The sequence below is a fragment of the Centruroides vittatus genome, unplaced genomic scaffold, assembly GCF_030686945.1.
Source record: "Centruroides vittatus isolate TY-2023 unplaced genomic scaffold, ASM3068694v2 scaffold_769, whole genome shotgun sequence".
Classification (NCBI taxonomy): domain Eukaryota; kingdom Metazoa; phylum Arthropoda; class Arachnida; order Scorpiones; family Buthidae; genus Centruroides; species Centruroides vittatus.
Window position 1 is genome coordinate 3,345,031 of NW_027122717.1, and position 27,281 is coordinate 3,372,311.

Genomic DNA, 27,281 nt, shown 5'->3' on the forward strand with positions numbered 1-27,281 from the left:
GCTCAAGGAGAATAAAATCGATTGGCGATACACTTGGCAAAAGGTTAAAAGTCCTACCGAAACAGATTTCTTCACTCCGTCACCTGTCGTATATTTACACAAGTTTTTTTTTTTTTTTTTGCGAATTATACACGATGTTTCCACCGTAAACGCCGCCGAACGCACGAAAAGTCTAAATATAAAGATTTTAAATAGTGAAAACAACCTAAAAACACAGGCAATAAATTTTTAAACTGGGAATTACTATTTCTGTTTACGACTGGCTTTGTTCCCATCCGCCCATTTGAAGTGGAAACGCTCCAAGTATAACAAACCACGTAAACTAACCTTCGCCAGTTAATCACGAGACGCGACACGAAGTAAAATAAAAATAAAAAATCAGAATTTTCATTCCTTCACCAACCTTGAAACAGTAAAAAGCTGCATTACTCACTCGACAGTGTAACTAAATGAATGTAACCTATCACGTGTAGCGATAGTACGCTATCGGATAGTTAAAAGGAGTTTAGCGCTTTAAATAACATTGACTAAAAGATAAAACAATGAAATTTGATATAAACATTACTTTCTTTTATTTATCATCATCATTTTAAAAAATAATAATAAGATACTTTCTTTGATTCCCTATACTCGAATGGAATGTTTGTATTGTTTTTTCCAGCTACAAATCTAGCACCTCTATTGTGTTAATAGATAAGAACTATATTAGGGACCTCTAAAAACACCTACTAGTTTCTTTTATTTGATTAAAACACAGACTAGGCCCGGATTTTGCGATTTAGAACGTAAAACTTCAGTCCCATTCGTCGATCTGGATACCAGAATCGGGCGTAGAACCGTTTGCAGTATGTATCGTTTTGCATTTACACTCCCCCACGTGGGCACAGGTGATGTTTAATTGTCTTTCAAAGTCGACTAATTGCTCCATGAAGTTAAAATTCGGCGATATGTTGTTCTTTCTCTTCTTAACTAAATCGTAAGCGTCGTTGAGCGATAGGTTAAGCGTGTGCATCAAGTAAGCTAGTGTTATAGTAACAGAGCGGCTTATGCCCGCTAAACAGTGCACCAGAACTCCTTGATTGCGATCTCGACCCTCGTCTGTAAAGAAAAAAAACAACAAATCAGTATTTTTTTACACAAGCGCTTTTTTGTGGGCTTAATTTACGAATCTATTAACCTCGTAACTGCGGCTGTTAGCGCGACATTCCATAGCTATTTCCCACACGGTGCCATCTGCCCTTTCTAAATTCACAATCCCGGATGTAGTAAGGCTAATCATTCACCTTCCCAGACATTAAAGGCTTGGTTGCAGCCGAGACGTTTGACTGAAAGAGGCATACAACAATGGCTACAGTCGAATGACGAACAACAGGAAAGGTGGTTATGATAGTTTCCTCTTCTCCACCCACTTCCTGTTATACAATACGTCCCCCCGTATCCGGGACGACTTCCGGGGATGAGGCAGCTGTATAGTGCTTAAGTAGGGGAAAACATTACTTTCTATTACGAATCGCTGACTGCATCGATGCATCGATAATAACTCATTGTTTCTACACCATTCAGCTGGCCCCTGTTACACTTTACCATTTAACAACTTAGCCAGCCGCGCAATTATAAACAGGATATGCGGCAATTACTTATGTTACGCCGACAGAAACAGTTTTTTTTTTCTACGTAACCAAACATAGAAAATAAACAGTTTCGTTAACACTTATCAGTAGAGGTCTCAAAAGTGGTCGATAAGACATTTTCAAGGGTCAAAAATTAGTGATATATATAAATAGCTGAATGGGTTATGTATACGACAATTAAGAATGTTGTAAATTTGCACGCTGTAAGTAGATCATTTCTATGAAAACAATGTGCGGGTTAATACTGACTCAACAGATTTATTTAATAATTAACTGTATTAGGAAAGAGGGTGGAAGAATCTTGAGGGGATCGACAGTTCGTGGACTCCTTAGAAACGTAAAGTGTGTTTACTTATCCTGAAGTGTATGAAACGATTAAATGTTTATGAATGTATGAGGATGTAGAGTTATCGCGGGGATAAAATAGGTCAAGGACGAGATGACCCTAGATTATACACCCCATGTTTGTGTGTTAAATTCAAAATTTGATCATTTTTACTTACAAGCGTTCGATGTAATAAAAAAAAACCGCATTTAACATCGATATAAACCATCAGAAACGTCATAAAACCCGTCTGATGGTACGCTTCACTTGGCAAAACTTTCGTCCAAAACGTCCTTCACAAACTTTTTGGCAGGTTTCCAAAGTCGCTCCCGTTTCCGTTCGACCTCTTCGCCCGCTGCCGTAGTGTGACGTCATTTCCTGTCCGCGGGGCAACTTTAGTTTAAGTGTCAGAAGTTTTTCCTTCCCGCCTACCCCCCGAAATGCCTTTAATGAAATAATAGCATCCGACTTCCTGTCTGTTTCGGAATTAAAGTAACGTGACGCATCTAAAAAAGGGGGAATATAAATGTGTTTTTTGAACCGGGGATGGAGTTGCTATGCCAGATAAAATCAAAAACGGGAATTATGTACTAATTCAGTGATATATAAAACCCGACAAAAAGATAAACAAGCGATAACGTATCATGAAACGAGACGAGTTCAGTATTTGGGGTGAGATGATGAAATTCGTAAACAAGTCGTAACGATAAAGTAGCTGTTTACACAACTGGTGGGTACTTTGAATCGTCAGTTTTGCAACCCCCCACCGATTAATAAATTAACAAACACTAAAATCCTTACCGATAAATGCTATGGCATCCGTAAAAAACTGCGAAATCTTCTGAGACCAATCGTCCTGTATGGGTATCTGCATGTATTTGATACCCAAATCGTCCTGTTGAAAAGTGTTGGGTAGATTGGGCGTAACGTTGAGGATGTAACGAATTTTATACTTTTTTAAAGCGTCTAAATCCGTAGAATTGTCGGCGTTGCCCAAAAACAACCAAGGTATTATCTCGATCGGGAATGGAAGATCTTTAGTCGAGTTATCCGAGTAGTTACGATTGGTATCTGTTACGGTGGTGATGCAAAGATTCTCTAATCCCAATAACGAAGGTTCTATGGGCCTCCTTCGATTTTCGCACCATTCCGGATACGTGCGCTTGAAATCATTAAAGCTTCCTGAAAATAAATCGAATTTTTTAATTGGGGTTTAAGAGGGGAGGGTGATTTCTCTCGACATTGACCCGGATTTTAAGTAAAAGAATCCGTTTTATTGTTTATCGAAGAGGAGTAAGTAGTCGATAGAGTAACAATTTCGATCGTTACATCGAGAATAAACGCCTTTGGCAACATTCCCAACCCAGATTTTGTTCGAATGAATGAAAGGCAACACTTTAAAACCGAACCCACCCACTTACTAGTTCTACTTTTCATTTTTTTTTCTTTTTTTAAGCGCTAACACGATTCGTCTGTAGTTTATTTTTAGTTATAAGAAATCACATTAATGTTTAAAAATTATCCCATCGACGTCCTTGATTTAATTCTTCCTCGTTTTCAAATGTGTTCCATTCACGTAAAAAACTAAGCATTAGTTCCACCTGCAACGATTTACAAAGAACGGGAAGTGGTAAAGAAACTTATTTCCGGTCGCCCGATGTTCCTTTTATAGTAAACTATCGCGTTTCCGCTCGTTAAAATGCAGAAAATTTACTAAAAAAAGGCCTCGTATTTACCTTGTAAACAGTATGTCCTGTAGCCATCCTTCTGCAACCTTTTATAAAGGGTTGAAATCACACTAGTTTCGTTCCATTGATAGTCTCCACCCCCGTCGTACAACACAACGATTCCGGATTTCCAAAATTTCGCAAACTTATCTCGACTTTCCGTGTCCTTAATGATACTTTTGAGACACAGTTGACCATTGGCCAGCCTCCTCATCACCAAAGTCGAAGGTGGTATTGTAACGTTGATGGCTCCTCTGACGTGTAGTTCGTGGTAATCGTCGGGTAATCTACAATCCACGATCAACAGTTGCGAATTGTTTTCACGGATTCGGCTCAAGAACTCATCCAAATTTACTAGTTGATAATTATAGTTCATGTTATAAGCTTCGTTGTATACTCTAGAAGGCATTTCGAAGCTGGCAACCCCACTACAACCTTTCATTCACCACTCGTTTGTACTTTATACTTAACTCCGCTGACTCCGCCTGTGTCATGTGACTCGCTTGGAATTGGGTAGGAGAACGGTGACGTCAATAGCGTGACTGGTTGCAACCACTTCGTTTTTTCTCCCCCTAAAAGTATGGACGGAGAAACACTTCCTTCCCCTTTTATAAAGGAGTGTAGTTTGTTTTCTTATAAAATATTCATACTTTTCTCGTTTAAGATAAGGGATACAACGATTTAATCATAAGTAAACTTACACTTAGTTTAATTATACTCTTCCACTTTTAATCTTTAGCCTCGACCTCTCTAACACAGATACATACTTTTTAAACGTGAATTTTTATAGAATTAATTGGGCAATTAATTAACTAAACACTGTTTAATATGTCGGAAGGTGCGAAAAATAATTTGAAAAATTTAAATTCGTGGCGCCATCTTTCAGTATAAAATTGAATTAACAGTTAAAACAAAGCTGTAATTTTACTCCTTTATAAGTTTTATATTAAAAGAAAAACATTTTAAGCTTAAAAAAACTATATAAATGAAGTTTTATCTTAAAAATATATCGATTTTGATACGCTTAGTTTGACTTTTTTTAAAGTTGTTTAATTGGAAAATATCATTATGTAACACACTTCTAAAGGTCAATTTAATGTTTTTCTCGACTGATTTATATCGAAATTAAACTAGAATTACATAATTCTATATTTTTATTTATGTCGATTACTTTCTATACACAGAACTGACCTCTAGAACACAGTTTTGTATGCAGAAACACACTATAATTTTCTATCTAGTGTAATTCAGGAGCCTAACTTAAACAAATGTATAAACACTAAAAAAGCAATACTTTATAGCAGCATTTCTCAACTAGTGGTACACGCACCCCTACAGGGTAGTGGTACAAGTGTGGTACAAGGCTCGGAGGGGTACGCCTTGGTAAAGATTGAGAACCGCTGCTTTACAGTATTTATATGTAACTCTTACAGCGATTTTGCCGCAATTTCTACTTTTAAAAGAGGAAAAAATTCCGTCGAAAAGGGAATAAACAACTAATTTTTCTATACAATCAGTAAAAATTCTTTTATTATACAATTAAAAACTATATAGGAACATACCTGAAAATATAAAATGCATTTTAATCGTAAACAAACTTATTATAAATATAACACGAAGTTTATAGTTTTATATAATTATGAAATTTTATTTTATTACCTATTAATGACTTAATTAGCACGTGACAGGTGCAAAGAAAGTGAAATGTGCAGGGGGAAACCAGTGATTAGTTAGGATTGACGACCTTTTCCTTTCATTTTGCCTGGAGATACGAATGCACCTGTGATACTTAGGTCACTGATAAGTGCCTCTTTTTTTTTTTTTTTTTTTTTTTATATGGAGTTATAAGGTTTAAACCGCAAATGATCAATTTATAAAGTAAAATTGACGAAAATTTTATGTAAATTTAACATAAAAACCTTTTTATATACTACATAAAACCATTATTACTATTATTTATGACGATAGAAATGATGTCTTGATCCGAAACCTTGTAACTAAATTATTTACAGTCGAACCTCCGAGCAACGGCCACCGACGGGAGACATTAAAAATGGCCGTTGTTTGGAGGTTATATTGTAAGCATTTTTGTTCGACATTCTTGAAATAATGGCCGACGTTGGGAGGTGCCGTTACTGCAGGTTCGACTGATTTATATTCAGATTTTTGTTCTTTAAATCTAGTTTTTCACCTACATTACCCCACTTTTTTTAAATAAATACTTTTTACATAAGTTACGATTAATCACTATAAACGAATCCAATTATGTTCAGCTACATAGCCAAATCTCTGAACATAAAAAATGGCTGTTGTTTGCAAGTTATTTTGTTTGTATTTAAAAGAGAAACGTTCTTAAAAACTTGGCCGTCGTTGAAAGGTGCCTGTTATTGCAGGTTCAACTGCCTTTTTTTTATAAGTTTGTATTCAAAGTTTTGTTCTTTAAATCTAGTTTTTCATTTACATTATCTCACTTTTTAAAAATAAATACTTTCAATTTATTCCCTGTCGGTGTTCGTCGTTCAGAGGTTCGACGGTATGTACTGCGAAACTAATTTAATGTAACTCGTAACAGTTTTTTTAAATTAAAATTTGAAATTTTAATAGTTATACATGAAGTTAACACATGCCACGTCGCGTTTAGCAGTGTTCTAAACATCAACAGCCTCTGGCAACGAATTCATCAAAGTAAAAAAAATTATGTAGCTTTAAATCATTTAAATTAAGCTCGTGTATTTCTAGATTAATAAATAATTTATTTCTCTGAGACTTTTAAAATAATATAAAGTTAAACTATGTTTTACTGAAAGGAGAAGCGTTACGTTAACTCTAAAGCAGGCTATAATGTATTGATTTAAACAGTTTCCTCTCATCAGTATAGCTCAATAACACGTATAAAATGGAATACTACACTTAAAAATATATTTTATTCACAATTGAGACTTATTTTTAATTGATCGGCACTATTTATCCATCAAAAATAGAGTTTGTACTGAGCAAATTCTGGGTAGAACCGAGTACAATCAAACCTCTGAACGACGGCCACTGACGAAAGAATAAACTATTCACTGCTATTTAGAGGCCGTTATTAGAGGTTCGACTGTATATATTTTCTCATTTTCGCCTTTAACTGTTACAGAATAGTGAAAATGAGATTCGTGAGTTGGTCTGTTGAGTTTTTCCATTTATTGGACCACCCAGTGTATGCATATAAGGAGCTCTTATAAGAGATACTTGGTGGTCCCCTTCCAGTCCTGATATGATGTAAATGATATCAGTTTACATATCAGATATCAAATCATCAATCTTTATATAAGACGAAGAACATGATGCAGCTAAGAGTAACGGTTTTTTTTCCTAACTTATTGACCAGATAATTTGGCATTCTTTAATTCGAATATTTATTAAAATAGCTTTTAGTAATGCTGAATTTATACAAAATTAACTATTTTTCTTCAATTATACCTTTAGATATCTTTAAATAATCGCCTAGTACTACGATTAAAACGTTATCAACATCAAAATTTAGTGTCATTAATGCCAAATTACTAGCTTCGAACGCGATATATTTTTTATTAAACGAATAGAATTAACTGTAACTTTAAATATCATCGTCTACATAATTTCTGATATTGATTTATATTATAGAACTTGTTATAGTGTTATCTTATACACACAACATTTACTGATTGGTTATAATTATGCATATGTTATAGTACAGAAATGGATGATTCAGCTGTTACTTTGGTCAATAGACGTATCTACTTTTTATAAATATAAAAGATATAAAAGCAGATATTGAACTTTTATACAGTTTATCTTTTTCTTAAAAATAATAGCAAATGTTTTATATACTGTATATAATTTTCGTATCGTGTATTTTACATAAATGTCTAAATTTTGGGTGCCGCTCTCTGTTCGAAACTAGGACAAATGATCTGCATATAAGTTATACATAATCAAGTAAATCTGTGTATGCATACTGTATGTATACCTACATAAAGTTAGGTAGTTATATATATGCATATGTATATACTTACGGGCTGTCCGTTAATTATGTCTGCATTTTTCTTGAAATTTTTACTCTCCCTCTCCTTCTTGTCCCAGTTTGTCCAAGTTTCCCTAACCTACTCCCTCCCCTCTTCGGACGTCCAACAAAACTCGACTTCCTTAATTAAACCTTTATCACCTTACGAATGATAGATACCATAAGTAGAAACGAAACGTACAAGAGATTTTGAAATAAATATAATAAAAATGCATAAACTGTATAAAATTTAATGAAATAAATGAACGTCCATTGAAGTGCAACTCCCTTCCCCTTGTCCGACATGTTGTAAACACTCCCCCCAGTGTGGACGTCATTTATGGACAGTCCCTTACATCTAGTCGGATAGGTCTTCAAACATAAATACATATATATGTATATATACATACAGTAAGTAGGTCTATAGGAACAGTAAGCCCACTTGGACAAGATCTCTGGCAAATAGGAGCAGCAAATCTTTTATGTATTAAAGACTTTAGAGAAATAGTGAAAAAATCTGTTTTTATTCGCATATTTTATGTTTTCAGAGCGTCAGAACACCGCATTCGACTCGAATCCTATTCCACCCTTCTCAAATCTTCAGTAATAAATTAAGTAAAACATAAGTAATTTTTTAAAATTAACTATTTATTTTTCTTCGTTATAATAAAAAACTGTAAAATATTTTCACCTCACGATAGAGAATTTCTGCTTTCTTCCATTTTTCTTAACCTTTCTTCGTTTAATGTAATTCGTTGCTCTAATATTGATACGGTCTGAAAGTCAATTACAGATAATTAATTTAAAAACAACGAGATCTCTATTTAACGACGTTCGATCAGAATAATGATAAATAGAGATATGATAATTTAACATTTAAAAGATGTATAATCAAATTGCTATTTAACGTTTTGAGTGTTAAATGCAGGGATTTAATAATAAGACCTCTTTTTAACGTTTTTTTCTACAAATCGATCAAAGTGGCGGCTAAATGAGAAATGTGGTAAATTAAAATATAGAATTAAACCCCTAATTAACGTCTCGAGAGCTATTAAGGCGAGGTTTTAATATTAAAAATGAAACTTTCGTTTACATTTCTTTCTAGGGTTCGTTCAAAATAGTGTTAAACAAGGGTATGATTATTTAAAATATAAAATATGTATAATTAAAATTCCCATTTAACGAATGGAGAACGATTAGAAGGTTATGGGCAGGAATTTAATAACTAAAATATGCAAAATTAATACATTGTATAGTACGGAGAATGATTAAAAAAAAAACGTTAAACGAAGTGTGAAAGTTTCAAATGGAAAATAAGTACAGTTTAACATGTTAAGTTTGACCAAAAAACAGTTTTAAATTCGGAAAATGCTATAAACGGGATTGTCCTCCTATTTAACGTTATAAGCTTTATTAAAATATTGTTAAATACGAGAATAAATGCTAAATGTTATAAAAGGGATGGGGTCCCATAATTGACATGTTAAGCCCGACAAAGAAAGGGGGAAATATTATAAAAAATGGGAAAAAACTGTTAAAGAAGAGAACGCTAATTCGAGAATTTTGTATGTTTCAATGCCAAGAACGACATCTAACCTGTGTTAATATGTCAAGTTGCTTGATTATATGTTGCAGGGTTCTCGAGTGCTGCGGCAATTCGACTTTTTCTTCTAAAGAAACGGTAACAGGTTCTTCGATTTCTTTCTTTTCTTCGTCCTTTAAAAGGGAATTTCAAGCGATTAATAAAAATTTAATAATATAAATAAAAATAAAACAAATTACACACCGAACTTTTTGCAGATAAACCAGATGTCGAGTCACCACACGAAGGTGTTTCCACTACGGATCCAATATCTGTGATATTCATTTCGTTATCTCCGGTTTCTTTACAGTTCAGACGTGCAACGACCTAAAAAAAGGTCAAAGGTGAGATCTAGTCGAGTAATTGTCCACCTGTGTGCGCGTGCCGTGACGGTGCGTTGTGATGATTCGATAAGAAGTTAAAAGGGTTCCGTTAGTAACGTCTTACCTCAGTTACGCGTCGTTGCGTATGACAATTTTTAACTGCTGGAGGTTGGTTCCAGACTTTATCGTATTTCAAATCTGTGTAATCTAATTGGTCGAAATTGGTCCTCCACACCATCACCTATTTACGTTTTTTAAGAAAGAATAGTAATAAACCATTAAAATTTCGTAAAATAAAGAAAAAAACTTCAACAGACGCAGCTGGACGTAACACTTGGGCAATTTTTATACCATAAATAATATAAAAAATCCCAACGTGTTGTCGTTTATTTGGAAAATAAAGTTATTTTGGATGATTTAAAACTAATTTGGAACAGTTAATAAGAAATATTTATTTAATTTTATGATTAAAAACCGAGGATGCCAACAATTTGCAATAATTTCGCGTGTTTCGGCATCGCTCCCGCTTCACCAAACATTTTTAAATGTTCTTTTTTACTAGAACGCATTCATAAAACAGAAAACATTGTAATGTACATTTTATAACGTTTTCTGTACAGAATATGAGTACATTGTAATCTCTGTTAAAGTATGGAGAGTGATAAGAAATGTTAAACGATAATTTCAAATGCAAAATAAATACAATAAACCGCTAACAAAAGAAAAGAAGATTTTAAATACGGGAAATGCTTTAAATGGGATCGGACTCCTACCTGACATTAAACTTGATAAAAAGTGTTGAATACAAGAAATGCTATGAAGGGGTTCGTACTCTTAGTTGTTAGTTAGATAAAGAATGTTAAATACAAGAATACTATAAATGGTTTCCAAATGAATTTAGAACGCATTCATAAAACAGAAAACGTTTCAGTTAATTATTTTGCAACCGTTATTAGTTGAGAAAGCAAGAATTGTTTAGTAAAATTGCTTATCACCAAAGAGCATTATAGTATTTTTAAAAGTAATTATGACTACAAATGTCGGCCGTAAAAGAATTACTTTGTTTAGTGTTCACTTAATTAGAAAAGTCTTTAATCCAAATATGCATTCACACGCCAACTTCAACTTTATACTTGAAAGTAGGCTACTTGCATATGCAATATACTATTGCCTGCAACGTTTTAGGTACGAGTAAGTAATGAGATCAAATAAATAAATTAATATTGTAAATTTCTTTCTTTAAGAATCCATTAAAATCTGGATATCGAACACTACATCGCACAATGGTGTTTGTAAGCTCCTCCTCGTCTAAGTACAGCCGAACCTCTAACAATGGCCGCCTGTAAAAGACGGCATTCGTTTAGAAACTTATTATTATTATTTTCTAATGCATACAAAACAGCCTCCAAACAACGGCCATTTTCTATGTTCTCGACAGTGACCGTTGTTCAGAGTTTTGACTGTACAGTACATATAAAACTACTAAACTTCAAGACTAAAGTTTGTGTTGCCTTTGAGTTACGAATATATATACTGTATATAAATATATTTTAAATAAATTTCGTCCTGATTTTTACTGTCATAGAAAAATATAAACAGTTAAATCTCGAGTTTAGTGCCTCACTTGTTCGTCTCTGAAATCGGCACTAAATCGAATATAGCGATAAATCGGAGAACCGCAAACGATAAAAATTAGCTTGCTGATTATAAAATAGTTATGCTCATATTTATAAAGCAATAGGGATGAACAGGTGAACAGCTGAACAGAAGATAGAGACGAATTACAGGCCTGCAACTATAGAACAGTTTTGCGCTTCTTTATCAAGATAAAATGAATTTTACGTTAAACAAATAATAAAGAACAGGACGATGAAAATGATGATGATGATTTAATCGGAATTAGTCTCATTCGACAATTATGGAACAATTCTACACGCTTTTATAAAAGTAATAAACAGACAGACGAAGAGCATTTCTCAGTTAAATATAAATTAATAACGAAGAAAACAATCTTATCTACTTAAACGTAAAAATAAATGTAAATTATTTACTAAAATAATGGAAACTTTCTCAATCCCTTTTACAAAAACAACAAAAAAGAAGAAATTTCCGACTAAATATTTGTCGAAGTCTTTACAAAATAATTCCGTAGAACATCGCCAGATGAGAAAATTTCAAGTTATTTACAATTTTCTAGACGAAACATAAGCAAATTCATGATTTTTGATTCAAGAAAAACCAACAAACATTGTGAAAACACGCATCGTAACCAGTAAACAATTGTAAAGACGTCTCTAATCAATTCAATTGAATAAATTCTATTTCGCGCATCGTTTTTCTTCAACTTCTGAGAAAAACAATAGATTCATCTTCATAGAAAATTAAATTAAAGTCTGAATCATATGAATTAACGGGCCATTACAGTAAACACCATCTTATGAGACTTAAATGCGTATTTATTGGTTAATTCTCACCCTCTTCTAAGCCTCTTGATATAGTCGAACCTCGATAAAACGCCTTTCTATATAGCGCCAATGCTCCGACTTCTTTCATTTACGAACATCCGATTTTCAGAGTTCGTTGTCTTATATAGCCCATTTTATATAAAACTCATCGCTTGTGTTCCGTTCCTCCAGTTCGATTTCTATAGCGCTATACAGAGGTCTCACTGTACTATTTACGGCTTTTGTTTGAGCGTAATTCTACAAAATCTACAGAGAATCCAAACATAATTATGCGTATTACAGCATCTAAACTTGTTTCCAACATCAGATAATACATAAAAATAGAATAATTTTGGCATCTAACTATAATTTTGACTGGAAAAAAATGTCAAAATTTATACATGGAGATGCCCGTTTATCAACTTGTCTGACGAAAAATGTGATAATTATGTTGATTTATAAGAGATTTTTTCAATAAAATCGTCGAATAATTCGGCTCGTGTGACCTTTAGAAAGGTCATTTTTTTCTTCATATCGAATTTAATGTTCTCTAATGCCTTTAACTGGATTAAATTCCGATCCAGTTTGTCCACTTGAAGAAGAATAAAACAAATATTTTTGGTGCTTGAAAACAACAAAAAATAAAAATGAGGAAGAAAACTTGATGCAATCGTTATATTAATTAATTGTGAGTAATAATAAGTAATTTAAAACAAATTAATTCACGTGACACCCGTGAATAACGCGCGAGAATAATACAAAATGATTAATAAAAGGGCTCGTTAACTACTACCCACGTTAAAATGACACAACAAATTTCTGTAAAATAGCAAAAATTAATTAATTTCCGTTAAAAAATGGCGTTAAAAGCTTACTTAAAACAATAGAATTAATTTAAAAACAATTTTCTTTTTTAAAATGATCATAAATGACGTCACAGCACCAGCTGCATCAGTTACAACCAGTCAAAAAAGTAAGTTAAATTAAAGAAAAATAAAAATGATTGAAGTAGTCGGAACCCGGGTATGTGTTCAACTGGAACGCTGAGTGATGAATATGAGGTTGTTGCCATCTGTTGTAGCGCCGCTTCCCTGAAATCTAATCCTTCAACTAGTCATTTGAGACATCTCGCATCCACTGTGCATAATAAATACACCCATTTGCATACTATATATGCAAATTTATAATCTTAAAATAAAGAAAAAAACACAAATAAGGACTATAACCATATTCTTCGCCATATTAGCATGGAATTTTACGATGTGAACACCGAAAAACGGGCGGATAATGCTTAATAATTCGATAAAAATGCAATTGTGTTCTAAATTATAATTAAAATTCGAGCTTTTAGGCGTGTTTACTGCGTTTAAAACGTTATGCCAGAGTTTAAACACACGTAAATTTTAACGTTAAAATGGTTTAAAAAATTGGTTTAAATGGTTTAAAAATTTAGGCAAAGCATCCCTTCCCAAATTAATTTATGGGACTTTTCTTTTAAAAAAGTTATAAAATGCCAGTTTTTTGTGGGGAAGGAAGCAGTTTTATTAATATTCCACCTTTATAGCTAACGAACCCAACATGAATTTCTAATATACTTAACTAAATATGTGCAATGTTTACATGATGTTAATATTCCGGATGGTGTTCGCAGGTGTTCTATAACTATCGGAGCGCAAAAATTTATTTGTAAAACAAAAAAGATAAAAAATAAAAATAAAAATAAAAAAAATAACACGTATCACACAGAATTTGTGTTCCATCAGTATTTTTGAAAGTTTTAAAGGTAGGCCACGTTGAAATTGCTATTACGAATTTCATACGCGATGCGACGTCGCGCCACGTCGCGAGAGTTACAAATGGCGATGCGCTGCGCTGCGAATCGGTAACAGGTGAGTTTATTACAATTTAGCGTAAATACTAGCAATATTTAATGCCTCGGAAAGTATCTATCCAATTTTCACTTGGCCACCAATGACTGAGTGGATAAAACACTGTAGTTAGTCGCGGGTTCGCGTCTCACCAACCAGTCACGTGGAGTTTTCCGGTTTTTCTTCACGTTTAACACCTTAATAGGGGCCAATTTTCCATAAAAAAAAGTCCACACCCATTGGCAGATTGCCCCCTGTGTTGAGTTGAAACCCTCAAACCAAATCACTTTTCTGAAATCTAAATTGTTTCTACCTACCAACCTATTTTATCCCTGTCACATACCAAGTGATATGATAGCTTCTACCATATCACATCGCCATATTAATGGAGCGCTTGCTAGATAGAAGCTTTTCCCAGCTTCAATCTAGCAAGAACGCCAAAAAAGCTCCATCTTCGAGCATTAATAGAGTATGTCCATAATAATCTATGAAAAATCACGAGAATCCAGCAGTCTTTTTTATCGATGGAAAGGTGTGCTGAGTAATACGTCAATTTACGAGAGAGTTGGGAAGATCATTTGGATTTCAGAAATATGCGAGATTTGCAGCATATATTTTTCTGAAACTGAAAACATTTGCGACACATCCTTCACATTTCTAAGATGCAAACTAAGCGTTAGCCGCAGATTTCTGTGATTTATATATATTTCTATTATGGTGTTGGCCATTATAACGGGCAAAACCGAATTCTTATGTACAAATAGCTCTTATATGTTACTACACATCCCTACAAAAAGCAGAACCTCCAAACAGCGGCCAGTTTTGTTCCCGTTGTTCACAGTTTGACTGTATTTGAGTTTCCGAATCGAATTTTAACTATGATATTTCCCATTATTTTGATAGAATATAAATTTCAATCCGGCAGTAGTATCAAATACTCCTTTAAAATTGAAAATTATTGAGATATTTGTCATACACAAAAAGATTTAAGTGATTTTCTTTATGACAGCTTATGGGAAATCAGACCTCGATTTACGACGATTATTTAATGTTTCCTCCCCCAGGTAATCAATTTATGTTACAAAAGCGGTTTACTATATATTAGTTCAGGTAGTATATATATAAAAGGCATATATTGCATATATCCTATGTATAGGCTATATGTCCACTTATGAGAATTCTACGAAGTAGGCTATATATAAATATATAGGGGTACTTATATAAATTTATAGTCTATATTTGTATATAACTTTTGGCTTAAAGACCTACACTAGCTCTTTACGCATTGATTCAAATAGTCTTTTTGGGCTGCAATTTGCATTTTTATTTTAAAAATCATGGTGTGTCGCAGGAATCTTATTAAATTTAAAGCGTGTCGCTAATCCAGAAAGGTTGGGGAACCCTGATGTAAACAATGGTCACTGAAGGCAACAGAAAGCGATCGCTGTTTGTAGGTTATCTTGTACGCAATTCATAAAGAAACGTTCTTGAAAAAATGGTCTTTATTGGACGTTCCACTGTATTTATTCAGATTTACCAGAGAAAATTATATTAGATTTATAGAATAAGATAACGCAAAATGTACATGATCTGCCAAGGGGGAACTTTCTGTGGGAAAGGGCTCCAATTTTGGTGTCAGACACGCGAAGTAAACCCAGAAAACTCAAATCGGGCGCAAACTTGTGACCGACTACCAGTGTTCGGTGGGTTTATGCCGAGTTGACTTTAATAAAGTTTAATATTGACGATTTACAAAAGACTCGCCAAAGCCATGTGCCACAATCGCATATATTTAAGCCCAGATGTTCGAAGAATCCACAGTTTTTTATCTGGAGAACCTTAGATACTTAGCATGTACAGTACGTGTACACCGGTTTATTCAAGGATTAACCCAGGAAATTTTGATTAAAACAATAAAAAATCCATTCAAATGTCACAAAAAGGATGTGATAAAGAATCACTTAAATCTAAAAATAATTATGATAAATGCCGAGTTATCAAATGAAACAAAATAAACCATTATCATCATTTATCACTTAACAATTAAAATAATTAACAAAAAATTTCATAATTGAGCATAATTTATATTCTATAAAATTCAACATATTATTTACTTAATTTTAGATAAATTATAAGTAGTTTAAGACCAATTTGAAGAAAATCGGATTTAATTATAAATACAATCGAACCCCTGAACTACGGTCACTGGAATATATAAAAAAGACTGTTTGGATATTATTTTATATGCAATTTTGTTCAACATTCTTGAAAAAAAATGGGCGTCGTTGTTGTTGAGAAAACACCAGAAAGCACAAATTAAAATTATCTATAAAGAAAATCGAGAACTCGTCGCATTTAATACGATCTAAATCAGAATCTTTACATCATCATATCCGGTTCTTGTCATCCGCCGATAGAAATATACGATTAAAAAACAACCACAAAACCTCCAAACTGTTTCGCATAACTCCACAGACTTAAACACTACAAAAACTGGAAATTAAGCAGCAATTCTTAAGAAATTATGCAGCAACGTTAATGCATTCTACTACACTAAACCATTTCTGTTGAAAAAATCCTTTAAAAAAAAAGAACGTAACAGTCCACACAAATTTCGCGTAACTTACATAAATCGTGATAACTAATCTTTAAACGTCACGGATTTTATAAAATTAAAGATTTTATACTTCGATAAGTGCCGTTAAATACAATAAATTTAGAAGAAAATCGGATAAAAGTTGGGCTACAAAATGATTTATTCACGTTTTTTTAGGTATTTAAAATAAGATATTCCGGAAACAAATTGCTACGTATATAAATTTCTCTTCGCATTCTATACATAAAAATTCGAGCAAAATTACGATCAAAAAAGTCCTAATTTTCAGACCTTCGGGAACACAATCTACATTACACAAATTGATCGTAGTTAAAGAGTAAGTGTTTGGAGCTCTCTGTGAAAAGAACTATTGAGCCATTCTCGACCAAATTTGGTGTATATATTGTCCCGAGTATGCAGTTTCGATTTACGGAAAAAAAATTTGGCGCTGCTAGCTCCTTAATGTCCATATCATGGGCTTTTTCTAACGAATTTCGGATATAAAAGGTGTTGCAAAACGTCCTTCATAACTCTTTGACAGGTTCAATTTGCCCGACCGTGTGTTACTTGTTAAACCCTTCTATCAATAAAACAGCAATGCCAGCACGGCATATTTGTAATTGAAATTAAATGATTGCAGCACTTTGTTTCTTAACCCCGAAATTCGTTAGAAAACACACGTGGAGATGTCCCACGCGTATGGATGAAGAGTGCACTCTTTAGATATATATACACATTGTATAAGTGTATTTGTCATCAAACAAATCTCTCTCCTGTACACATTTGATTTTTCTTCATTTATTTATTTACAAAGGTAAGGGGGGTTCCCTGGTTACGCAAATGAAGGATTTCTTTCGCAAAAGAAGTTCCTTTTAATGATCTCTGCATTCATTATCTTAAGAATGAGATGATAACATAGTTGCTAAGGGACTAGTTATATTGTACACGGGTCTATATACAAATATAAAACTACACAGTTTACAGTTTCAGAATGAAGATAAGATAAATTTATGACGAATCAGCCAATAACTATTTAGATAACATAAGTATAAAAGAGTTTTTAATAGCTAAAGTTTTGTATAATTAGTATAATTTACTACACTACTAGATATTAATATTTAATTAAATTATCAAATAAGTTTCTAAATTTGATATTTTTATACGCGTAGAATATTATACAGTCAAATCTACGAACAGCGTTGATAGGAACATAGCAAACTGGCCGCTGTTTAGAGAGTAATTACTGTATTTCATACGCATTTCAGAAACAAACGTGGACGTCGTTGGGAGGTTCCCGTTATTGGAAGTCCAACCGTATTTGTATAAATAATTTTTTCATTTAACGCTTAAAATACTACCGTTCCTCATTTAATAAACAAGTAAATAATGTATAATAAATTATAAATACTGAATTTGCTTATCTCTGTATAATAAAGATAAAGAAAAATTTATATATTATTAAAAACAAAGATGAATGAATGAATGAGAAGGTTCATGTGTAATCTCTAGTTTAAGATTAAAAGTAAATAAACTTTATAATGAATCAAACAATTGAACATAACGTATTTTTATGACTCATTTATTATTGTTTCATTAATTTCCTAAAAATGCTTAGTAATGTCTAGAATTACAAAATTCATTTTTTATCTATATTAATTAATTAAGAAAAAAATTTTAGAAAATTTACTAGTGTTGTTTTCTTCTACTTTGGGGTGCCAGGCACCTTTCCCCTCTGGGTGCGTCACTGGGATACGATCAAATTTCAGTTTTGTATATTAACAAACTCATTCATTAACTACAAATTACACTGAAGATAATTCAACTAGATGTTTCTTGAAGTAATTTCAAGATTACAATTCTTTAATTAACATTTAAACGTTGTACAGTTTCTGTGAGTCTTTTTAAGTTAGTGGCACCAAAGATGTTCTTATATGCATTAACGAATAGTAATAGAGCTAAAGAACTGCACTTGTAAAATAAATATACAGATAATATTATAAAGTAGCGAAACGCGTATCATTGATTAAGAACCACTGGTTTAATCAGTAACATTAATATACAGGGTGTCCCACAAGTCCATAACTGTACGAGTTATGTTGATCTTTGTTTATTCTTTTACAGATAAGCTGAGTAGGGAAGAACAATTGAAATTATTTTGATGGGGTGGAGTTACAAGAGTTTGGCTCTAAATTTCCCATTAATCACATACGTTTCTTTAGCTGAATGCGGATCAAAATAACTTGAATTCGTTTCGCTCCGCTCAGTACTACGCTTTACCTTAAAGAATAAACAACACAACACTTACGGTTCTGGACTTTGGGACACCCTGTATATCAGTGGGTAATTCAAGTTTCTATACATTATTCATTGAGTTAAATGGCGCTCAATATTATAAGTGACTGTTCAATAAGATAAATTCAATGCAGACATTTGAATCACCCTTTATAAATTAGTATGCATTCAGAATACTATACACAGTGCCGATTTACATACAAACTAAATAAGAACTGGCTTAGGGCATAGAGTTACCAGGAGCCACATTTTAGTCTCAAAGACGGTTTATACATATTACTTATTATTATTATTTGATGAAGAAGGAAGGGACTCTTGTAAGTTGTCGCGTAGGACACAACATGTCTAAATCCCTCTGACTGTAGAGAATTATCCTCCTGTAAGGCAGCTTTCCACGCAGACACCTTAACAGATTATACTGTATATAAATAGGAAATGTTGAATTTTGTATTTGAATCTGCATTGTTTCCGTTTATAGAATAATAAAGAATAAATATTTTATTTAAAATAATAAAAATTGTAGCATCTTCATTACATAGAGTCTACTTTTTAGATTAATATGCTTACTATTTTTAATTTAGAATTACAGCAAACCTTTAAATGACGGCCACTGACGGAAACAATAAAAATGTCTATTATTTGGAGATTAATTTGTATGCATTTTGTTAAAAAAAAAAGTTCCTAAAAAACTGGTCGCTGTTTAAAGTTGGCCTTATTGGAGGTTCTACGAATTTACTCCTTAAATAAAGAATAATAATAAGTAGATTGAAATATACACACAATGAGTTATTCTATTGTTTAAATGATGATAAGAAATCAATTAAAATTGCAAAATATTATTTATTGATTTTTACGATTAAATGTTTAAAATGTAGAAAACTGAATTTTAGCCCTTTGTTTTAATAATAATAATAATAATAATAATGAGAAAAGTTATCTATAGAAAGCTCATAGAAGCATCAATCACTTCTATAAAGAGCCCTCGAAGAGAGTTGGGAATAATTTCCCGGGCCTGGAGAGAACTTGGCGACCCAAAGAGGTTCCTACTCCTGTAAAATTAATGTTATTTTTATTAAAATAAAATAAAATCTTTAAAACTGCTTTTTGTTAAGAAACGAACATTTTACGTATTTCACGTATTCAAAAATAGACGGCAAAGGAGGCTCTCTCTATCCCGGGCCTCATACAAGCTCTGGACAGCCCTGCTTCACTACAGCATCGAAACTAATTATTTAATGATAATGCCCAAGTTTTCTAAATATTTTATTGATTTTTCACTGAAACCTCGATTCTATGGTAAAATTTACTATAAAATCAATCCATAACAATCTTTTATTGGAATAAAAAAAAGAAAGAAAAAAAATGAAATCTCTAAACTGAAATTGCTTCCGCTCGTTGCATTTAACAATAAATAAAAATCTATCTTTAATTAAAAATAATATTTCAGATAAAAATTAACTCCACGTCGAGAAAAAAAAAAATTGCTGATGTCAATCTTTAAAATCAGGTTTGATAAATCTGTAAAAACAATTTTACAGGTGCATGATATTAAAATGGCACGCACTTAGAATTATCTTTAAGAGATGCCATTAATTTTCGAATTAAAACAGAATTTTTTAAATTCGAATTTTTATCGGATAGGAATTATTTAAAATTTATCCGTGTTCAGGAAGAGTCCCTAAGCGAGACTATTAAATTTCCCATGAACTTGGTATCAGAAACTGAAAATACATCTTGAAAATAATAGCTTTACCTATATAAACATTATATAGAGATGTCTAATATTTAATTATGGCATTTTATCAGGGGCGGATCTAGGTTTTTCGGGGCCTAGGGCTTATTGAAGTCCAATGGGGCCCCATTTTTTTGTTAATACAAATAATACTATAAATTATCATCATTATTATATTATTAATATTAACTATTTTTTACTATACCATAAGTGCTCATTGTTAATGATAAAGCATTAAAAATTTTTGATAATAATTCAATTTTTGTGGACCCTTGACACTTATTGAGGCCCAGGGCTTAAGTCCTATTAATTCTTATGTAGATTTCCCCCTGCATTTTATGCATTATAATTGGAAATGTATAGAAGCAACAAAAGTGAGGTTATAAAGCAAGTAGTATGAGCTACGTTATTGACCCTAATTTCACTATGGATGAAGGAGGAAAAATAATACTCTTACTGGTAAATCATCATGAAAATCTGGGCGATCTGACTAGAAACTGAAACATCACAGTTGTAGACTATTTGGATGACAAACAACATTACAAGAGATGGAGAAAGACAACCCAAAAATCAGGAAGATCCAGATTGAATTCATAACTGGAGGGATCGTTTCAAATTGGATCCTGATCTTTCTGGTAGAATAATGTATAGGAGACTGCTGACAATGCTGAAAAGACAAAGGACTAACATCAATTTTTAATCAGACTGTCCAAAAATTTTTAAGATCCGATTGGAATTCGAACCAAAATCCTCAAGGTAATAACTGTTGTAGGCTGTCTACATTATTTCAGATGCAGTTTTAATACATAAAACTTTTTAAAAATACATTTAAATGTTGTTACAAATTATATTTACACATATTTCGTCCATATTCTATCAGTAAAGCTTCATAAAGTTGGATTTTAAAATCAACAAAAATCATTGAATCTTTTGAATGAACAGTTACTCCACTTTTATATTTTCTGAAGTGGAGCAGCAGCTGTTTCTATCAAAATTGTTGAATATATAATGTCAGTTCTCAAAAATCCATTATGTACTGTACAAGCCAATGTTCCCTCTAAGCTGCGCGGCTGCGCACTGCTAAAATTGTTGCCGCGCACGAGAATTTATCTGCCGCGCAGGCGAGCATGCACACTAATTTGAATTGTTGTTTACTTGTAAAAATGTCGTTTACTTATTTCTCACTCTGTCTGCAACATGATTATTGCTACGTATATTTCGATTAAATACATTAAATCATTGACAAAAGATAATATTTTGTATGGAAGTATGTTTTAAAATAAATTTTAATCTCTACTTTATAATTAATTATTTTAATTTTTATAGGAAAAAATAAGATTTTATATATATATGCTCAGAAAAATTTTTTGCTCAGAATCTGCTCAGCAAAAATGTTTTTTGCTCAGAAAAGTATATGTTCTGCTCATCTACAAAAAAAATTAGAGGGAACATTGGTACAAGCTATCCTTAGACTATGTAAAGTTTTATTCATAAAATATTTACGAAATGCATTTAATTTTTGTTTCAGATGAATATTTAACATCTGTAATTTGTTCTGATGAAATACTAAAGTTTGGAACTTAAAACAATTGGAATAGAATTTTGAAACTGGTTTCTGCTTAGAGATGCTTTGAGCTAAGTGGCAATCATACAATTTTTCAAAAATAATTTCTGCATGAATTTCTACAGAATACTCAACATTAATCTAAAAATCTCTTGAATTCTGAATGATTTTAATAATTTTTATAGTCATCTCCAATGGTCTCAAGATATAGCAAATATTCTGTACTTATAAACTTGCTACAAATAGACTGGAAAAAAAATAAGCTGTATACTAATTTTAATGGTTAGTCCAATATTTATATTTAAATAAGTTAGTTATATTTGATGCTGGAAGATTTTGACATTCAAAATTATTATTATTATTATTATGTTGGGTTAAGTGAGATATACTCGGTTAACACCAGTGGCTGTGTACTATGCCGGACCAAAGTCAAGGCATAGTAACCAAAACAGAAATTAAAGAAGTGTATCAGTGTGTGTGTCTGTATTCAGGAAGTTTCTCACAATATGACATGTATTCAATATAGTGGCCTTCTGTAGTGTGATGTATGTGTTTCTATTCAATTATAATGTTCCCAAGTTTTTGTGTAGTGTGTGTGGTATGACACCTGCAGAGGAGAAAGCGACAGGTACAATAAGCACCCTATTCATCCTCCACAGATGCCTTATTTCCTGGGCAAGTTCTGTGTACTTGCTAATTTTTTCAGTGCATGCGTTTTGTATATTGTGAGTGTTTGGAATGAATATGTCTATAATGTATGTGATTTTATTGTGTTTGTCAATGAGTGTGATGTCTGGTCTGTTGTGGTAAATTGTTTTATCTGTGATTATGGCTCTGTCGTAGTACATTTTGTGCGTGTTGTTTTCCAATATTGTCTGTGGAATGTATTTGTAGTATGGTTCGTGGATGTCTACTAATTTGTGTTTCTTTGCAAGCTCTTGGTGTATTATATTTGCTACTTGATTATGTCTGTGTAAATAATCTGTCTGTGCCAAGAGCTTGCAACCAGAGGTGATGTGTTGTATAGTTTCTGGCATGATGTGACATTTTCTGCATGTGTCATTTGTGAGTGTTGCCTCTTTGAGTATGTGTTTTCTGTAGTTTTTAGTATTTATGACCTGATCCTGTATGGCAATCATGAATCCTTCCGTCTCCCCAAAGAGGTATCCCTAAGCTAACCAGCTGTTTGATGCAGTTTTGTCAACAAAATCATGGGCCAGATCATAAGGATGCCTGCCATGGAGTGCCTTTCGAGCCCACGATTGCTTAATGGTGTCTATGCTTTTTATATGTTGTGTTGTGTCCATGTGATGTGAGTGTAAGTTTAATGGTGTGTTATTTGAGTCTGCCAGAGTTACTGCTTTATGTAATTGTGATGTTTCTTGTTTTTTGTAGAAAAACTCTCGCAGTGACTGTATTTGTTTTGTAGTGAAGGTTAACTATGTCAATCAGGCCACGTCCACCATCTTTACGTGGAAGGGTTAATCTTTCTGTGGCAGATTTAGGATGATGTTGTGTATGCTTAGTAAGTGTTGTTCTTGTTTTCCTTTGGAGTTGCTCAAGATCTGTGTGAGTCCAATGTATAACTCCAAAAGAATATGTAAGTACTGGAATGACACATGTGTTTATTGCTTTAACTGTATGTTTTGCATTTAACTGTGTTCTGAGACTAGCATTTAACCTACTTTGGTATTCTTTAATTAATCTTTGCTTTATTTGTGTATGTTCTGTTAGTTTGGCCTGTTGGAATCCTAAATACTTATAGAACTCGCCCTCTTCCATGGATTCAATAACGTCTCCATTTCCAAGCGCAAAATCTTCTTCCTTCAGGATTCCTTTTTTTATGTAAAGTGTTTTGAATTCATCTAGGCCAAATTCCATTTGTATGTCCTTGGTGTATGAATGTGTGATTTGTAGGAGTTGATGAAGTTGTTTTTGTGTGGATGCATAAAGTTTTATGTCATCCATGTACATGAGATGTGACAGTGTAAACTGTGTTGTTTTTTCATGTCTGATATTGTAACCATATTGCATGTTGTTTAACATGTTGGATAATGGATTCAGGGCTAAGCAGAACCAGAGAGGACTCAAGGAATCTCCTTGAAAAATTCCTCGCCTAATAAAAATTTGCTTTTACAAAAATTTGCCCTTTTTACAAAAAAATGTTATATTTTTAATTGTGTTGGGATTGTCACTTGTGGACATTTTAGACTATTTTACATATTTGTGCAGAGTTGTAGCCTACAAAGAAAGGTCATCTCTGCAGTGAAGAATGGTTGTTCCAGGTGATTGGACATGGTGAGCAAGCAGGATACGACTAGTATTTGTACTGCAATATTTACTTTATGAAATTGTAATTTCCACCAGCCCTTTTTACAAAAAAATTTGCTTTGTTTCTATGGAAGTGTTACTAACCCTGAGATGTAGTGTTGATCTCCAGTGCTGCATAGTGTTTTGAAAGAATGCAATGAGTGATGGATGTATTTTGTACATGTGTAGGATATGTAACAGCCAACTGTGTAGAACACTGTTGAATACTTTTCTGTAGTCTATATATGCCATGTGTATATTTCTGTGTTGTTTGTGTGCTTGCCGTAGAATGACTGAATCTATGAGTAACTGTTCTTTGCATCCCTTGTGATTTCTACGGCAACCTTTTTGTTGTTCCGTTAGAATGACGTGTTCTTCAATATGTTTGTATATTTTGTTTGCGATACAGGATGTCAATAATTTGTACAGTGTTGGAAGACATGTAATTGATCTGTATTGTGTGGGATCTGTGGTATTGTTGTTTTTAGGTTTCATGTAGGTGATGCCCTGAGTAAGAAAATTTGGCATGTCTTGTGGATTGATGATGATGTGTGTTAGGTGTTTAGCTAGTTCCTGGTGCAGTGATGTAAACTTTTTGTACCAGAAATTGTGAATGTTGTCTACACCAGGTGTCTTCCAGTTGTGTGTTCTGTTAACAGTGCATTGGAAATCATGTATGTTTATTTCAGCACAGGGCATAGTTGGTATGTTGTGCAAGTTTCTGTTCTCCTCCTTGATCCAGCCTGCATCAGCATTATGCATGACAGCACTGGACCAAAGAGAAGACCAATATGTTGTGAGTTCTTCTTCTGTTGGTGTGCCACTGTGCTGTGTATCAGTGTTTGCTTTGTTATTAATTTGTCTGTAAAAGAGTTTTTCATTGTTTGTAAATAATTTATTTTGTTGTTTTCATAGTGTACATGTTTTGTATCGTTTGAATCTACGTGCTTTGGCAGCAAGTTTTTGTTTTAGTGTATCAATGTATTCTGTAATGTGTGTGTTGTGATGTTCATGTTTTGTGTGTGTTTTTATTTTCTTGAAAATGTTTTTGAGCTGTTTCCTTAATTTAGGTGTTATGTTGTTTTTAGTGTATTGTGTCAGCCTGCCTAATTGCTGTCTAATATCATTTATTTGTATTTCTATTCTTCTCTGCCAGGCAGGCTTGTGATAGAATTTTGTTTTCTGTGTATTTGTCTGTGATTGTACTTTCAGTCCATGGTGTGTCACTACCGTGACTGCCCCAGCATAAACTAATGTATGAATGTCTGTGAGTGTAGAAATTGAATGAATGTAGTGTGGTATTAAGTGAGTGTTTACATAATTTAGTGTTTTTCCTACTTCTTTGACATGTTGATTTTTGGTATTCGTGGTCTTTGTGTGGGATCTGTACCTGTATATTTAGTGAGTGTTTCCTGAAATATAAGTGAGAGCGTATTAACTAAATCCATGTCTATGTTATCAGTGATGGATGAGGAAGTGTCTGTAGTATCATTAGTGGTAATTGTTGTATGTGTGTTATTATCAATGCTTGTTGCTGGATTATCCTGACAAGTTACATAATCTTCATTAATGTTAGATGTTTCTGTCTGTTGATGTATTTGATCAGCAACCTGTTCTTTGATAAGTTCAAGTGTTGTTTGTGGAATAAGGTTGTTGTGTATAATTGTTTTTTTTTTGATCAACAACCCTTTGTTCAGTGACAGTGAGATGAGGATACTGTTCTATGGTGTAGTTGTCTGTATGCTGTCATGTTTGTTTCGAGTTTTGTGATTGTGTAGTAAGTACGGATGATAAACTTGTTCATTTCTACTGTCCATTTCATCCGTTGGCATGGTTTTCCAGCCTTTGTGGTCTGTGGATGCATTGCCACAGAAACACGAAGGCTGGGTTGGTTCCTCACATCTGTTGAGGGCATTGCAGTAGCCATGCTTGGGCCGGTGCTGCTTTCGCCACTGGTAACCAAGGGAGACTGTGGCCTATTTTTCGAACGTGAACCTCTGTTTAACCCACAAACGCGGACCTTGTTAACCCGGGCGACGTCCGAGCCAGTATCACATTTAGATCTGGTTACTACCATGATACATATCTCCACAGAATGTGGATGTGTGGTCACTCTTAGCTTCATTTCTCCCCATAGACCTTACTGGCATGGGTGTCCCTACCAGGAGCTTGTGCTCCAGCCTGCATTACCCTATGGATCAGTAAAATTACTGGGCTCTCCCACCACGACCAGGTGGTCACCACCTGATCGTGGTGGGATAATAATAAGAGTTATTATTATTATTATTATGTATTCACTTTGTATGTCTGTTTTACAGATTTTTTTAAGATAGAATTTATAATAAATTTTGAAAAATTAAATATCAATTATTGTAAGTAATCTATATACTTTAGTGAAACTTGAAAACTTTTAAAAAAAATTATTCAAGAGATCTGTTAGATTATATAAATAATATAAGCGTTAGTCAGAAAGTAAGGCCTCCTACTTTATTTCTCTTTTATTTTACCAGAAAACTAAGTGAAATTTACACAGCATGTAGCCACAACTCTACTGACTAACTTCTTGTTTTTCAATATAATCTCTGTCCTTTTCAATGGTTTTTGTCCATCTTTTAATTAACAAGGGCATGTATTCCCATGCAGTAAAAATCAGTATCCTTCCTCAGCCATTAGTGCACAGAATTTTTCAGGGTCTCCTCTCCTTTAGTGGCCTGAATGGATTTTATTCTGATTGTATTCTGATGATGACAAGCCAGTGCTGTATGGTAAATAAGGCAACACTTTTCATCCAATATTTGCATCTTATGAGTGGTTTGCACACTGATGTGTGGTCTTGCATTGTCATGCAAAAGAAAAACATCCA

The 27,281-nt window shown here is 33.2% G+C and overlaps 2 protein-coding genes across 2 annotated transcripts in view; both read right to left on the minus strand.

Moving 5' to 3' along the window:
* Positions 1-548: 548 nt before the first annotated feature.
* Positions 549-4,490, minus strand: LOC136989920 (dual specificity protein phosphatase Mpk3-like). Its single transcript, XM_067288224.1, has 3 exons — positions 3,693-4,490; positions 2,758-3,138; positions 549-1,098 (listed from the first exon to the last, which is right to left on the minus strand). The coding sequence occupies exons 1-3, from the start codon at positions 4,123-4,125 to the stop codon at positions 794-796; spliced, it is 1,119 nt and encodes a 372-aa protein (XP_067144325.1). The 5' UTR covers positions 4,126-4,490; the 3' UTR covers positions 549-793.
* A 3,649-nt stretch (positions 4,491-8,139) lies between these two features.
* The window catches only part of LOC136989793 (POC1 centriolar protein homolog A-like), a 46,930-nt gene continuing 27,788 nt past the window's right edge, over positions 8,140-27,281 (minus strand). The window contains exons 11-15 of the mRNA XM_067288067.1: positions 9,737-9,853; positions 9,494-9,616; positions 9,304-9,423; positions 8,399-8,483; positions 8,140-8,305 (exon numbers count right to left, since the gene is read on the minus strand). Coding sequence (XP_067144168.1) covers positions 8,400-8,483; positions 9,304-9,423; positions 9,494-9,616; positions 9,737-9,853 — 444 coding nt within the window. The 3' untranslated portion in view covers positions 8,140-8,305; position 8,399. The remainder of the gene's footprint in view (positions 8,306-8,398; positions 8,484-9,303; positions 9,424-9,493; positions 9,617-9,736; positions 9,854-27,281) is intronic.